The sequence below is a fragment of the Platichthys flesus genome, chromosome 9, assembly GCF_949316205.1.
Source record: "Platichthys flesus chromosome 9, fPlaFle2.1, whole genome shotgun sequence".
In the NCBI taxonomy this organism is placed as follows: Eukaryota; Metazoa; Chordata; class Actinopteri; order Pleuronectiformes; family Pleuronectidae; genus Platichthys; species Platichthys flesus.
In genome coordinates this window covers 12,418,178-12,434,623 of record NC_084953.1, presented here as the reverse complement: position 1 = coordinate 12,434,623, position 16,446 = coordinate 12,418,178, and the positions used below count along the sequence as shown (strand labels likewise).

At 39.7% G+C, this 16,446-nt stretch overlaps 2 protein-coding genes across 2 annotated transcripts; both read right to left on the bottom strand.

Moving 5' to 3' along the window:
- Nucleotides 1-930: 930 nt before the first annotated feature.
- Nucleotides 931-7,270, bottom strand: LOC133960894 (dynein regulatory complex protein 11-like). The gene is made up of 19 exons (XM_062395753.1): nucleotides 7,078-7,270; nucleotides 5,630-5,957; nucleotides 5,385-5,504; nucleotides 5,034-5,216; nucleotides 4,861-4,932; nucleotides 4,496-4,701; nucleotides 4,308-4,392; nucleotides 4,099-4,209; nucleotides 3,911-3,986; nucleotides 3,609-3,715; nucleotides 3,410-3,496; nucleotides 3,268-3,329; nucleotides 3,055-3,137; nucleotides 2,593-2,700; nucleotides 2,304-2,503; nucleotides 1,925-2,011; nucleotides 1,661-1,838; nucleotides 1,338-1,576; nucleotides 931-1,238 (listed from the first exon to the last, which is right to left on the bottom strand). Exons 1-19 carry the CDS (start codon nucleotides 7,086-7,088, stop codon nucleotides 1,122-1,124), a joined length of 2,460 nt encoding a protein of 819 aa, XP_062251737.1. The 5' UTR covers nucleotides 7,089-7,270; the 3' UTR covers nucleotides 931-1,121.
- A 2,179-nt stretch (nucleotides 7,271-9,449) lies between these two features.
- LOC133961004 (dynein regulatory complex protein 11-like) lies at nucleotides 9,450-16,074 on the bottom strand. The gene is made up of 19 exons (XM_062395919.1): nucleotides 16,064-16,074; nucleotides 14,893-15,220; nucleotides 14,636-14,755; nucleotides 14,263-14,445; nucleotides 14,090-14,161; nucleotides 13,294-13,499; nucleotides 13,083-13,167; nucleotides 12,888-12,995; nucleotides 12,660-12,735; nucleotides 12,357-12,463; nucleotides 12,114-12,200; nucleotides 11,978-12,033; nucleotides 11,765-11,847; nucleotides 11,053-11,160; nucleotides 10,765-10,964; nucleotides 10,329-10,415; nucleotides 10,070-10,247; nucleotides 9,746-9,984; nucleotides 9,450-9,644 (listed from the first exon to the last, which is right to left on the bottom strand). Exons 1-19 carry the CDS (start codon nucleotides 16,072-16,074, stop codon nucleotides 9,534-9,536), a joined length of 2,445 nt encoding a protein of 814 aa, XP_062251903.1. The 3' UTR covers nucleotides 9,450-9,533.
- Nucleotides 16,075-16,446: the final 372 nt, after the last annotated feature.

Here is a 16,446-nt window from a genome sequence, read left to right as displayed (position 1 = left end):
AGAAGAAAAACAGTTTAGCTTTTTCTCCAGCAGCACGTTTATTACAATATAGATTTTCTTTGACATTTGAGTGGAATGGAAGAAACAGCAAGGACAGACTTTTTGGTTGTATATTCATTCAGTCTTTTTAAAAGGGGTGTTGTGTTGCTTGAAGACAAGGTTTTAAATCATGTCCTGGGAGATTGAAGATGACTCTCAGATCGCCCTGCCATCTTGAAATGTGGGCCTTCACGTGTGCAGCATCCTATTGATGGTGCACATGACCTAAAAATAGCGACATGTTAAAGGAACCAAGGCAATGTGAGGATGTGTTGAGAGAATTTAGAACTCGACAAAACAGCTGAACAGTCCACCTAAGCCTCTGGATCTGTGTTTGGAAAAACCCGCCCCCCCGTCCTGTGTGTCACATTTCCTCTGGTCCAGACTCTCAACATCTGACAGCAGGCATAATGAAATAATGTAGGAATGTTTTCAACACATACAGTCAAACATGCACCTACTGTTGTCATCTACTAATAAGCCCAGACTGTGTTGCTAAAAAAGCACTCCATACAGGTATTGTGTGTGAGACCATTGTGATAGTGTGTTATTTCTGTCAACAACATCCCAAATGTAGTACTCTTAACGAAGTGTCCGAGCCAGGCAGCTGTAGCCATACACTAAAACAGATGCCCTTGACTGAAATCAAACGGCCAATCATGGCACGTCTAATTACAGCATGGCCCAAGCTCTGATAACTATAGCAATACAAGTCTGTCCACTGGGCCACTGATTCTCTTTTGGATCATATTAATTAAGTGGATGTATTTAAGTTGGTTGTATATGAGCGCCTGTGACTTTAACATTGAGGCAGATTTTTACCTTTGCCAAAAAGGTTATGTTTTCACCCCTGAATTTGTTCTGTTACATATTACAAATTTTCACAGTTTTCAAGAAAAAAATCCAAATTATTTGAAAGCATTTTAATTAGTGATAAAGACTCAAATAAAAAAAAGGTGAGTATCTTTTCTTAGAAACTGAACAAAGGTTACAGTTGTGTACCTGTCGAGAGAGAGAGAGAGAGAGAGCTAGAGAGAGAGAGAGAAACAAAAAGCACATAAACATGATAACAAATTTACAACTTATTTCTTTCCTTTCTTCTTCTTTGCATCTTTGTTTTTGACCGGAGCTTCGTCTTCTTCCTTTCCAGTGGCAGCTTTAATCCTCTTCTTTCCCAGAGGGGTTTTTGCATACCAGTTCTGGGAGGATAAACACGCAAGTTGACATTAAAGTAAACTGAATTAAACACAGCAATAAAAGAGTAATGGAAGAAATTGAATATGGCATATCCTCTTTACTTTAAGGGCCTCTTCTTCTTCCTGAAACACAGGGTCAATCTTGGCCAAAGGGGGAACAAACTCTGAAGCGGTCAGGGGTCTTTTTGTCTGAAGTAGGACGCGTCGTTTAGTGACAACTCTCTGGACCACCCGTACCATGTGACCTGGAGTGTAGCCATCAGAAATCTTCGAAAGAGAGCTGAGGTCCAGAGCCTTGGTCACCTCACCTCCCTGCTTTGTGATCAGTTGTTTCCACAGGACTGAAGGCAGAACCAGAGTCAGAAAGATCATTTCACAGCAATGGAGTAAAGAGTACCATAATGAAGAGTTTCAAAACATCTTACTATATCTCGAGCCATAGTCGGGTCTTGGGATGAGGAGGATTTTGCTGTACATTTTACAAAGTGACTTAATGTCAGCACTTAGAGGGTCTCGAGTTGTTCCAACTATCAGAACACGATCTTCTGCTTTGATCAACTTAAGGGACTTGGACAAATCTTTCTTCAACCGCTTCGGCTCTAACTGTTCATTCACATAAAACAAATATAGTGTAAGTATGATGACACAACATAATGACGCCACCCAGTGTTCATCCTGAGTAGTAATACCTCTTTTTCTTCCTTGGGGACTTTCTTGTAGAACATTTTCTCTGCATCTCCGATCCATATTACAGAAGGTTGCAGCAGTCTTGCAACCTGAGGAAACACAAAACATTTTACCTTTCTATAAATATAAAGACACTTTGAGAAACGGTCATAGATTGTTTTTTATGTATACTGTGATCACTGTGATTTGGGGCACTTGACTTATTCAGTCATATTGTATGAAATTTGGCATTACACATATAGGTTGGCTCAAGTTTAGTTACTTTACTGAGTACATTTTAATTTGCTTTATTCAAAGAACTGAGATATAAGAGAGGAGCATTATCAACTTTCTAAAATAGAAATGAAACTGGGTTCTTTGGACTTCAAGGTGCCATCTTACCTTGAAGACCATGTGAAGCATCATGGCGAGGCCGCTCTTGCCTGGGTACTTCCCTGCCGTATTAAGCGTTGACAGATCGAAGAGGCTGGCACCTGTCTCCTGGCAGATGGCGTGGACCAGCATCTTCTTACCTACACCCGTTGGCCCTGTTAGTAGTATGGCCTTTATCAGAGGGGCTTTTTCATGAACCACCTGAGAGCCTGCAAACAACACATATCTCATGTCCAAACTACAAATAATTGTTTGATTATATTCATTTTAAATGTAAAGTGAAAGACGACTTTCATACCTAATGGTAAAATTCCATATAAAGTTAAGACTTGTCGTACATCCGACAGTGATGGCATGGGCTCAATGTCATATTGCCTCAGTGTTGTTCCAAGGTAGCTGTAGTCACCTGAGAAAATCAGGGAACATTAAAAAAAACAGATAAGGTAATTTTTTTCAAATAATAAAAATCCAGATCTAGTAAATTTTAATGTGGTTTCATTAGGGGACCGTTGGGCCTTGGTGGAGGAATTCTCTCTCTGCGTGCACTTCTAATTTGAAATATCTCACCGTGATCATGGAGTTTTAGCAATCACAAACCAGAAGAGGGCAGCACGCCACTACACAATTTCCAGATACTGACCAAGAAATTGCTGTCAGAGTTAACGCATCAGTTGTCAAAAGCTCACAAACAATTGGGATCATGAGAAGATAAAAATGAATCCAAGATACCACTCTACACAAATAATGTATAAAATCTTACCTATATAATCCTGCAGCGCCACATTATTTGGCTTTTTCAACAAGCCCTGTTCCACAAGCTCCTGACACAGAGACTCAAGAGTCCTAGAAGAAGTGGATAAGTAATGCAGTTGTTTTCTCCAGTATTTGCAATGACTTTTTTATCGACTTAGTAAAACTCTATTCTCCACTGAAAATCATAAACGCCATTCTGTCAGGCTCTGTGTAAACTAACCTATCAGCAGTCAGATCTTTCTCCTTTTTCTTCTTCTTCCCACTCTTGGATCCTTTCTTTTTCTGTCAAGTAAAAATATATTGTAAGGAAACAGCTTGAGTAAATCAATGTCATCTGTGAACACAGGGTTTCCCTTCAGTACCTTGGCATTTCCCTTGGTCTTACCACCCTTGTCTTTATCCACAGCTAGTTTCCATTCAGCCAGCTCCTGTCTCATCTGCACATCCACCTAATACAAGCAGAGCAAATTGGCGCTATTATGATGTTTACACATTAGTGACTGTGGTACTGAATTTAACAAACAGTTAAATCAGCCTGCAGTATTTCAGTTTCAGAATCACCTGTAGTAGAATATCTGCCTCAATGACTTTCCGCCTTTCTTCCTTGATCAGCTCCACCTCGTGCCGCTGAACAAAGTTTTGGGACTCGTTGCGGTTTTGCCAAAAATCTGAGGATGAAACATTTACTTCACACTTTACCACAAATAGGAATAGAAAGTAATTACAAGCTGTATAAATACTTTATAAGTGTGTTGCATTCTAATTCCTCTCTTGCATGTTGCCATCTGAACAACATAACCTCAAACTGCTATTAACCACAAGATACATTCAATAACTTCATACCTTCTTTAACTTAAACTCACCTTCAAAGGTTTGGTTTCCCACTTGCAAGTCTGACAGAAAAGCCGAAGGTAGCATCTTCAACCCTTCCTCCTCTTCCTGTGGTTAAACGTTATATTAGCAAAGGAGTGGAACAGCCAACAAATGTTGAGATAAATAAATCCCATGTATTTTATTCTATGTAATTGACATGTATTGAACAAAAATGTACTTCTATGTCGGTTTTCCCCTTGTCTTTCTTCCCATTTTTCTTCTTTTCTTCCTTTCCTTTTGGTCTGTTGGTAGAATCGTCCTCTTCCTTTGCAGCAATTTCTTCCATTAACTGAGAAAAAGAAATGTACATGGAACTTCATTTCTCCTTTTGCAGACTACTGAAAATCTGAGCAATGAAACATACTTTACACTAATGGTTTTATTTACCTGCTGAGGATTCTTCTCTGCAAAAAGGAGAGCTGATCCTCCATCCTCTGCATCGGGGTAGTCTGGAAATGAGCCGTTAGCATCGCTGGTTGAAAAACACACACACAAAGGGGGGAAAAGTGAGAACACATCTACTTTATGTCATTATATATTTAAATATTACACCATGAGTTTAAAAAATCACCCACCGGCATTCAATGAACCACTGTCGGATTTGGTCTTTCATGGTGTTGCTCATGTCATGACCCTCCACATCTAGTAGTTGTTTTGTGATGGCTACTATTGACTTTTGGTAGTCTTCTTCATGCTCTTGCTGTTTAATCCGATTGCAGTCATTGGTAGCTTTCGCAGCAATTTCTGCAGGGCGTGGCACCTTATATTTTGGATCCATGGCCTAAGATAGGAGTGATACAAAATATTGTATATTTTGAAAACCTTTGATTGCAGATTTTTCAAAGTGTAGCCTGATCTTGCTAGCTTTTCCAGGATTATCTACCCTAGCTTAAGGAGTTTTTGAAGGACAGTTCAGGGAAATGGATGGCACATTACTCACCATTCCCAGAAAAATCATTTCTTCCTCCCGAGCAATTTTTGTCCTCTTCCTCTGTACGTGACCTCTCCACACCTACAAATCAAATTCAACAAACTATTTTACTATGTACAATGACACAGGGCAAAGACGGGGTAAATAAAGAGTCATGTGGTACTACATTGGTTAGTGAGGACCTTTTGAATGCAGACTGCAGCCAACTCAATATCAGCTGCTCCCGGCTCCTTAGTCTTGTACATCCTGTTCATATTTCTGCTCTCTTCATTCAACTTTGCCCTCAGGCGTCCTTGGCGTGCCCTCTCCGCAACTTGAATGATCTTAATGGCCTTCTCTGGACTGATTTCCTTGACCTTAAGAGGCTACAGGGACAATAAGACAACAAGACCAATGTACTTTAACAAATATTTACTTAAATATCACAAACAGGGAATGAGAAATATTTTTTTTTATCAAATTTCTATCATTCACCTACAGTAGGTAGTAGGTGAATGAGGTATTATCTCAAATGTGTCTGCTTTTCAACTCACTTCTAGGCTTTCGGTAACTTCCACCATTTTAAGGATATCTTTCAGCATTGTCTTTCGTTCTTGGAATTCTTTGCTGCATTCAGTGATGAAATAGCGAGGAATTGGGATTTCAAGGTCTGCCTAAAGTGACAACAAAGAAAGTGGCAGTTGAGTTATGAACTTGATGAAATGGCTGATGTTTGGTGTGTTTATGTCAGGGTAACTGTTGAGATCTCAGAAGTCCAATTCAGAAAAATGAAACTCACAGGACTGAGCTTTAAGTCATGAAGGATGTCGTCCATGTAGTGGTACTCTGAATACTCTTTCTCCACCATTTCATTCTTCAGCTCCAACAGCCTCCCTATCACACCATCAAGAATTGTCCGAATTAATCGTCTCTTCTGAGGGTGGATGACCTGGTCATAGATCTCCTCCAGCTTCCTGAAGATTTGGAGGTAGCGCACATAAAACAGGGCCACACGCTGGAAGAACACCACCCGGTCCTTTTCTGGACGAAGGGGCTCAGCTGGCAGCTCCTCCGCCAGCAAACGATTCAACTCCAGCTGGACATCGGCCCACAATTGATTGTATGACCTAAAGAAATGGAAACAGTTATTTTGTAAAATAAATTGTTTTAAAAAGGGGTCATAAAGAATAGGTTGACACTGTTGGGTTTCGGAATAAACACTGTAAAAAGTTTTTCTTGTTATACCTATTCCTCCTGCTATTGCAGGACAACATCCAATTTTCATTAGCAAAATAGTGTTTTAAAAGTATTTGTATATAAAGTGTCAGCAGTCTGCTTTGGTCAAATCACGTGGATATCTTCTACAGTTATTCTCTTAAGTGTAAAATTATCTCTTTGTGTTTCCACATTATTGTCTTGCTGAGCTGAATGGAAGAGACTGTATTAAAAAGATAAAAAATAATTGAGAAAGGTAGAAGACTTTGAAAGAAAGAATTTGCAAGAAATCCATCTGTCTACCTCCAGCAGCTTAAGCCTCACAAAAACTTGTCCCAATGACTTCATTCAATAAAGTTTTTCACAAAATCACAATATGTATTATCTAAAGGCCCTTTACTGTAGATCTGTAGATAAAAAGAAAGACAGGGTTACTTTTTCATTATGACAATCATAACTTGCTTAAATAAAATATTAGTATAAATAAATCCTTGAGAGATGACACAGATATTTCACTTGACTGTTGTTCACGGAGACCCGGACTATCTGTACGTCAACATCAACATACCTGTACCGTAAGATCACGAATAGACACGCGCCAATTCTCAAAGTGCAGCTGGCGTGTCCGTGTTTTCACAAACTACGGACCACGTGACAACAGTACCATGAACAGCAGTCAGTGGTATATTCCAATAGAATATTGTTATGTGCTGCTTCCCTGGGTGAGGTATGGAACAATACACTTTCAAATATTTCATTCTCTGTTGTAGCTGAATGATGACTTACGTTAAACCCTAACAGTGCATTCAAGTGTCACGACAGTAGTGTTTAGAAAAGACTGAGTATTATAATTAACAAATTAGCCCATACATGTCCGCGTCACACTCAACATTATGGCTCGACAGTTTCACTGTTGTTGTTTACATGAACCCAGCTAGCTAGCTAACAAGCTAAAGTTTTATTAGACAAGCAAGCGTTAAACGTACAGTATCAGCGGTAACTATGGTAACCACGGCCGGTTGGCGGTTCTACCTTTGCGACATGTCTCCGTCTCCAGAGCGAGACACGATCCACGTTCCTCCTGTCAGATAAACTATCACAGATACAAACAGTAACACATTAACTGAAGTTAGCTGAAGTTAGCTAAAGTTAGCTGAACTTAGCTAAAGTTAGCTAGAGTTAGCTCAACAGGATGTCAGCTTCTCTGAGTTGACACGGCGCTGGGACCGTCTCCATGGTAACCGTGTTTCCGGAAGTTGATCATGTAGTTTTATAATTTATAGTTTAATTTGTTGAATTGAAATTTCACAGTGCAACATTTACATCTGTATTACTACACTAAACAACACAGATATGCTAATAATCATAACTAACGTTCAGGTTTTCCCAACCTACTGTTTTAAAAAGAAATCAGTGATACACGAGAATCATTTATTTATTATTATTTGACCTACATCTTCCGTAATCCGCACCAACTTTTGTTCTCTTTATCTTATTTAATTGGACATTAAACAAATTAGGTCAGGTGCAAACCAGTGCACGACACACCACAAGAGAGCTGATAAAAAAGGAGGAATTATAAATTCAAGAAAATATATATGTATGATTAATTGAGTAATACTGAAAAATGTTATATTCTAACCATGTAGAAAATATAAACAACTATATTATAAGACCGAATAGGATTCTTCACTAAATAACACATCAGACATGAGCAAAGAACCATGATTTATCTCCAGGGGAACCCCATCACTTTAACATCTAGTGAGACACCAGGTGATGATCCTGTCAGTGAATACACTGTTCTCTATCACACTGTGTAATGTAATGGATTTGTGTTTGTGCAAATGTGGCGTTCTGCTGCAAGAACCACACTGCAACTCAATTTTATGTAATGGAAGCTGCATGCAAGCTTTAGCGTGTTGGCATCAGATAATGGTGGTGGACCACGACTGAGGTGGCAGCTGATGATGGATCCTAATTGGCTGTGGACTATAGTGGCATCCAATCTTGATGGTGGATCATGATCTTGCTGGCTGCTGACCATAGACTATGATTGCAGCAGGACTGCGTGACATATAGTATTTCTATAGAAAGTATCTGACCTTCAGTTATCCTTCAATATGTTTACCCTCATCAATGCTGCTAAAACCTTTATCCTGACAGTTTGATTGATTGATGATTGATTGATTCCTGTGTCACAAAACTTATTGTGCATATGCTTTCAGACGGTGAAGTCATGCAGGTGGAGAGGAAATGGCACATACTGTTGACTCTCTTCTTCCTGCTCATCACCTCGGGCCAGTGCATGGACAGCAAGGAGGTCAAGCAGAAAGAGAGAAGGACCCTGTTGGATCTAATCTTGCAGGTTATCAGAGACAGCCAGCAGCGGGACAAACCCATCTCCCGGCGCTGCAGCAGTGGACTCCTCACCTCACCTCATCCCATGACATGAAGTTCTCCTCCCGTGAAAAGCCTTTCTATGTTCCAAGGCTGGATAACAGTAGACTCACAGGTAAACTGATAAGATTTAATTTTAGGTCCTGATGATGAAAGCATAATCCCCATTCTACTGTGGTAGACAGCTGTCATTGGTCTGGTCTGTGCAGTACATCTCATATAGAAGCCTTATTTAGTTTGGCTGAATGGAACATTTAAGAAATGGGGGAAAAGATAGTCAGTTTTTTTCTTATTCATAAATTGGATTATGACAAGAGTAAACTCAAAAGACAGGGTACAGCAGTCAAACAGTCCAGCTCAATTTAAAGTGCTGCACTTAAACACATGTGCCGCAGGTGTGACTCATCTATGTTGTGACGGTGTGTTGGTCTCCCATGCTCTACGTGCACCACCACGATTCGCTGCTGATAGGCCTTCGTACATATGTAGTTTATCTGATGTATATCAGCGCTTGTGACTATAACATTGAGGTCGATTTTTTCTTTCTCTCCTGCCTCCTTGTACTGGTTCTTCAGTGCTTTCATCTTCTGCCTGATGTTGTGGATCCTCGCAGCTCTACGGTTCCTTGTGTAAGGTGTTGCGTAGCCTTTCTTCTCCTCCCCTCCAAAATGCTTAGGAGAGACGCTAGTAATGAGGGTGGGCATCGGCCTCTCCCTCACCGTTGGCTCCAGAATTTCATTTTATTTCATTTCAATATTTTCATCAAACTGTTTCCATAGTGAAGGCCATTTGATCCACCTCCTGGGGACCTTGGTGTTGTTCACTCTTGAACAGATTACCAAAAAACTTGATGGAAGGATCATGGAAGAACTTATTAAATGTAGCTGTAGATTTGGCTCAGGCGACAGCTCCAGTATTCTTTTTAATTTTTCTTTAACATTGGGAGATAGCGTGTTATTAAACATTTTCACAGTTCTCCAGGGAATCTTAGATCTTCATGAAAAATTCCAACATATTTGAACACATTTTAAGTTGTGAGCGAGAGAGAGAGACAAAAAAACGAAAAGCACATGACCGTGATAACAAACTTATTTCTTTCCTTTCTTCTTTGCAACTTTCTTTTTGTCTGCAGCTTCTTCTTCCTTTCCAGTGGCAGCTTTAATCTTCTTCTTTCCAAGAGGGGTCTTTGTATACCAGTTCTGGGAGGATAAACAAGCATGTTGACATTAAAGTAAACTGAATTAAACACAGCAATAAAATAAGTAATGTAAGAACATTTTATATGGCATATCCACTTCACTTTAAGGGCCTCTTCCTCTCCCTTTAACACAGGGTTGATCTTGGCCAAAGGGGGAACAAACTCTGAAGCGGTCAGGGGTCTTGTTGCCTGCTGCAGGACGCGACGCTTGGTGACAACACTCTGGACCACCTGTACCATGTGACCTGGAGTGTAGCCATCAGAAATCTTCGAAAGAGAGCTGAGGTCCAGAGCCTTGGTCACCTCACCTCCCTGCTTTGTGATCAGTTGTTTCCACAGGACTGAAGAAAAACAGAGTCAGAAAGTTAATTTTCACAGCAACGGAGTAAAGAGTACCATAATGAAGAGTTTGGGGTCTTTTCTTACTGCATCTGGATCCGTAGTCAGGTTTTGGGATGTGGAGGATTTTGCTGTATGTTTTACAAAGTGACTTAATGTCAGCACTGAGAGGGTCTCGAGTTGTTCCAACTATCAGAACACGATCTTCCGCTTTGATCAACTTAAGGGACTTGGGTAAATCCTTCTTCAACCGCTTGGGCTCTAGCTGTTCACACACATAAGACAAATATAATTGAAATATGATGACACGCATAATGATGCCCAACGTCATCCTGGGTAATAGTACCTCTTTGTCCTGCTTGGGGACTTTCTTGTAGAACATTTTCTCTGCATCTCCGATCCATATCACAGAAGGTGGCAGCAGTCTTGCAACCTGAGGAAATATGAATTTAAAGAACAACATTTTACCTTTTTGTCTGAATGTAAATATAACATGAGAATATAAATACCTGTGAGACACGTACATAGTGTGATATATTCAACTTTTTAAATGAAAATATACTACCCTGTATATTACATATCATAGTATCAATGGTTTCAATTTAGGGGCACTTGGCTTATTTAGTCCTTATATATTCATTATGCATATAGGTTGGCTAAAGATTAGCTACTTTACTGAGTACATTTTAATTTGCTACATTTAAAGAACTTCAGAGTATCATTATCAACTTTCTAAAATAGCAATGAAACTGGGTTCTTTGGACTTCAAGGCGCCGTCTTACCTTGAAGACCATGTGAAGCATCATAGCGAGGCCGCTCTTGCCTGGGTACTTTCCTGCTGTGTTCAGAGGTGACAGATCGAAGAGGTTGGCACCTGTCTCCTGGCAAATGGCGTGGACCAGCATCTTCTTACCTACACCTGTTGGCCCTGTTAGTAGTATGGCCTTTATCAGAGGAGCCTTTTCATGAACCACCTGAGAGCCTGCAAACAACTCATATCTCATGTCCAAACTACAAATAATTGTTCAATTATATTCATTTTAAATGTAAAGTGAAAGACGTTTCCATACCTAATGGTAAAATTCCATATAAAGTTAAGACTTGTCGTACATCCGACAGTGACGGTGTGGGCTCAACGCCAAGTTCCCTCAATTCTGACCCAATGTAGCTGTAGTCACCTGAGAAAAGAAGGGAACAACTATTGCACGAGAAGTTGTGAATCTGCATTGCTTGGAAAAAATGCAAGAGAAGCATCAAAATCCCATTTCTGACTCCACACATTATTGTGGTCATTACCGCCACCAACGAAATTATGTTTTCGACTGTTTTTTTGGGGAAAGGATGTGATATTAGTCAAGAAAGAGCCCATTCAATTTTAGTCAGATCTGGATAAGGGATCGGAACAAGGATTTTTTTTGATTTCTTTAGAATTGCATTAACGAGTGTGTGCACCTTGTTTCAGTTACAAATAAAATCCAGATCTAGTGAATTCAAACTTGGTTTCATTAAAGGACCGTTGGGCTTTAGTGGAGGAATTCTCTCTCTGAGTGCACTTCTAGTTTGAAATAGCTCACTGTGATCATGGTGCTTTAGCAATCACAGACCAGAAGAGGGCAGCACGCCCCTACACAATTTCCAGATACTGACAGATACAAATTCCAGAACTGTGAGAGTTAACAAATTAGTTGTTAAAAGCTCACACGCAATTGTGATCATAAGAAGATAAAAATAAATCTAAGATAAAACATCACTCTACACAAATAATAATGTATAAAATCTTACCGATATAATCCCGCAGCGGCACATTATTTGGCTTTTTCAACAAGCCCTGTTCCACAAGCTCCTGACACAGAGACTCAAGAGTCCTAGAAGAAGTGGATAAGTAATGCAGTTGTTTTCTCCAGTATTTGAATTGACTAATTTAACGACTTAGTAAAACTCTATTCTTCACTGAAAATCATAAACACCATTCTGTTAGGCTTTGTGTAAAGTCACCTATCAGGGGTCAGATCTTTCTCCTTCTTCTTCTTCCCACCCTTAGCTCCTTTCTTCTATCAAGTAAAAATGTATTGTAAGGAAACAGCTTGAGGAAATCAATGTAAACTGTGAACACAGGGTTTCACTTCAGTACCTTGGCCTTTCCTTTGGCCTTACCACCCTTGTCTTTATCCACAGCCAGTTTCCATTCAGCCAGCTCCTCTCTCATCTGCACATCCACCTAACACAAGCACAGCAAACCACTGAGTGCAGCAAAAGGTGGCGCTATTATGACACTTAAACATTAGTGACTGTGCCACTGAATTTGACAAACAATGTATCAGCCTGTAACATAATAGTTTGGGCTCTGTACTTTCAGTTCTGTTTTCAGAATCACCTGTGGTCGAATCTCTGCCTCAACGGCTTTCCTCATCTCTTCCTTGATCAGCTCCAGATCGTGCCGCTGAACAAAGTTTTTGGACTCGTTGCGGTTTTTCCAAAAATCTGAGGATGAAACATTTACTTCAGACTTTACCACAAATAAGAATAGAGAGTTATTACAGACTGAAAGACGTCAAATGGCTAGAAAATTTAAAAATAACTTGTAAGTTTGTTGCATTCTAATTCCTCTCTTGCATGTTGCCATCTGAACAACATACCCTCAAACTTCTCAACCATACCTTCTTAAACTTAAACTCACCTTCAAAGGTTTTGTTTCCCACTTGCAAGTCTGACAGAAAAGCCGAAGGTAGCATCTTCAACCCTTCCTCCTCTTCCTGTGGTCAAGGATTGGAAAAGCCAACAAATGTTCAAATAAATCAAAAAAATCCTATTTATTCTATATCTTCGACCCTTTAAAAAGTTTGATAACATGAGAATTTACTCAATGTAATCTTTTGTAAAAGGCATTTATGTAATATAACTGTACTTCTGTGTTGTTTTTTCCCTTGTCCTTCCCATTTTTCTTCTTTTCTTCTTTCTTTTTGGGTTTGTTCTTGGAATCGTCCTCTTCCAGTGCAGCAATTTCTTCCTTTAACTGAGAAAAATAAATATACATGGAACTCCCCTTCTCCTTCTGCAAACTACAGAGAAACTGCAATAAAAGACTGATGGTATTTTTCACCTGCTGAGGATTCTTCTCTGCAAAAATGAGAGCTGAGCCTCCCTCCTCTTCATCGGGGTAGTCTGGAAATGAGCCGGTAGCGTCGCTGGTTGAAAAACACACACACAAAGGGGGAAAAAGTGAGAACACATCCACTCTATGTCGTTATATATTTTAATATTACACCATGACAGTAAAAAGTCACCCACCAACACCCTCTGTGTCACCTTACCGGCATTCAATGAACCACTGTCGGATTTGGTCTTTCATGGTGTTGCTCATGTCATGACCCTCCACATCTAGGAGTTGTTTTGTTATGGCTACTATTGCCTTTTGGTAGTCTTCTTCATGCTCCCGCTGTCTTTTGCAATTGAAAACCTCTGCAGCTCTGGCACCGATTTCTGCAGAGCTTGGCACCTTATATTTTGGATTCATGGCCTAAGATAGGAGTGACAAAAAATACTGTATGTGTTGAAAACCTTTGATTTATAGATAGATCTGTAGTTATACCTATGGAAGAGGATACAGAAAGAAGTAAGTTGAAAAGGGACCAGCATTTTAGTTAAAGTAGGGTTTGTAAGTTGTTTGTGAAAAATCTTAATCCTCTATAGGTTATGATAGACATCAATAAATATAATCATCAGAGAATCATTCAATTTGGACCTTAAGAAATAATTTACGATTATACTGTCACACCCGTCCCATGCTCCAACTCAGGGCCGGCCCTGGCAATGTTGGAGCCCTAGGCGAGTTTTCAGAATCGAAAACAGGGGCCATAACCATCGCCGTAGATCGTGAGCCGGCCATGTCTCTTCCCGGCACTACCCGGCACTACCTGGCCTCACATATATATATATAAGGCGATTGCAAATAATGCATATAAAAATGCATATATTTATATATATATATATATATCACTGCAGTTTTTTCAAGGTGTAGTTTGCTCTTGCTAGCTTTTCCAGGATTATCTACCCTAGCTTAAGGAGTTTTTGAAGGACAGTTCAGGGAATAGATGGCACATTACTCACCATTCCCAGAAAAATCATCTCCTCCTCCCGATCAATCTTTGTCCTCTTCCTCTGTACGTAACCTCTCCACACCTACAAATCAAATTCAACAAACTCTTTTACTATGTACAATGACACAGGGCAAAGACGGGGTAAATAAAGAGTCACGTGGTACTACATTGGTTAGTGAGGACCTTTTGAATGCAGACTGCAGCCAACTCAATGTCAGCTGCTCCCGGCTCCTTGGTCTTGTACATCCTGTTCATATTTCTGCTCTCTTCATTCAACTTTGCCCTCAGGCGTCCTTGGCGTGCCCTCTCCGCAACTTGAATGATCTTAATGGCCTCCTCTGGACTCATGTCCTTGGCCATTAGAGGCTACAGGGACAATAAAACAACGAGACCAATATACCAATATACCAATATACCAAATATTCACTTAAACATCACAAAAGCTAATGAGAAATATCTTTTTATCAAATTTTTATCAGAGATAATACCTCATTCACCTACTACCTAGTGTAGGTGATTGAGGTATTACCTCAAATGTGTCTGCTTTTCAACTCACTTCTAGGCTTTCGGTAACTTCCACCATTTTAAGGATATCTGTCACCATTGTCTTTCGTTCTTGGAATTCTTTGCTGCATTCAGTGATGAAATAGCGAGGAATTGGGATTTCAAGGTCTGCCTAAAGTGACAACAAAGAAAATGAGTTATGAAGAGACATTGATGAAAAAGCTGATGTTTGGTGTGTATATGTCAGTGTAAAGGTTGAGATCTTATAAATCCAATTCAGTTTAATGTTTTGTTAAAAATGGAACTCACCGGAATGAGGTTTAAGTCATGAAGGATGTCGTCCATGTAGTGGTACTCTGAATACTCTTTCTCCACCATTTCATTCTTCAGCTCCAACAGCCTCCCTATCACACCATCAAGAATTGTCCGAATTAATCGTCTCTTCTGAGGGTGGACGACCTGGTCATAGATCTCCTCCAGCTTTCTGAAGATTTGGAGGTAGCGCACATAAAACAGGGCCACACTCTGCAAGAACACCACCCGGTCCTTTTCTGGACGAAGGGGCTCAGCTGGCAGCTCCTCCGCCAGCAGATGACTCAACTCTAACTGGAGAACGGCCCACAATTCATTGTATGCCCTAAAAAAATGGGGAAAATGACAGTTGGGTGCCGAAATAAACACTGTGAAAAGTTTTGCTAGTTGTCGTTATTCCTCCTGCTGTTTGGGGACAAAATTGAATTTTTACGTCCAAAAAAAAAATGCTCAAAATGTTTATATAAAGCTTCAGCAGTCTGCTTTGGTGAAATTAAGTTGATGTCTTCAAAGTTATTCTCTAAATTATCTCTTTGGGTTTCCACATTCTTTACTCGCTCAGTCACATGGGAGAGACTGTATTAAAAGAAGAAAATAATTGAGAAATGTAAAAGACTTTTCATTTGCAAGATATCAATTTGTTTACCTCCGGCTGCTTAAGCCTCACAAAAATGTTGTAATAAATGTTTGCACATAATCACTGTCTGAAGGTTTTCTAATAACTTAACTCAATTCAATTATATATGTATTGCCCAAAATCACTACATACATTATATGTTGGCACTTAAGACAAAATGAGAAACATTAAAGTCAAAATTTCAATTTCAAAGTTGTTATGTGCTGCTTCCCTGGGTGAGGTATGGAAAAACACACTTTCAAATATTTTATTCACTGTTGTTGCTCTCTCTTGTGTTGTTGGATGATAACTTCCGTTAAACCCTAACAGTGCATTCAAGTGTCACGACAGTAGTGTTTAGAAAGAACGAGTATTATATTTAATAAATTAGCCCATAAATGGCCGCTTCCCACTTCACACACAACATTATGGCTCAACAGCTTCACTGTTGTTGTTTGCATGAACCCAGCTAGCTAGCTTACTAGCTAAAGTTATATTTTTACTCTCGCTAAACGTACTATATAACTATATACGGCTGTTTGGAAGTTTTACCTTTGCGACATGTCTCTCCTCCAGTGTGAGAAATATTACAGTCTATTATCAATTAAATTAACAGAGCTACAAACAGAACCCTTCTGATGAGCAACATGGGTCAAAAATGACCCGAAGAGGATCCTTTTTGTGATCAAAGACATCAAAATGTTATAAAGGAGCCTTCTTCTTTTAGTGGAGCTGTATTCCAAGACACACCCACAAACTCAAGCTTGATCCTGTAGAACAAAGTCTAGGCCCTCAGCATCACAGAGTACCGACTCAGAATAAAGACAAAGAATTGCCTCCTCATTTTCCTCATCCTGTGTTTGGTACAGCTTTACGAACATGTTGACCCTGTCTGGAAAGTCTGAAATGACTGCAACCATCCATACTTACACTCC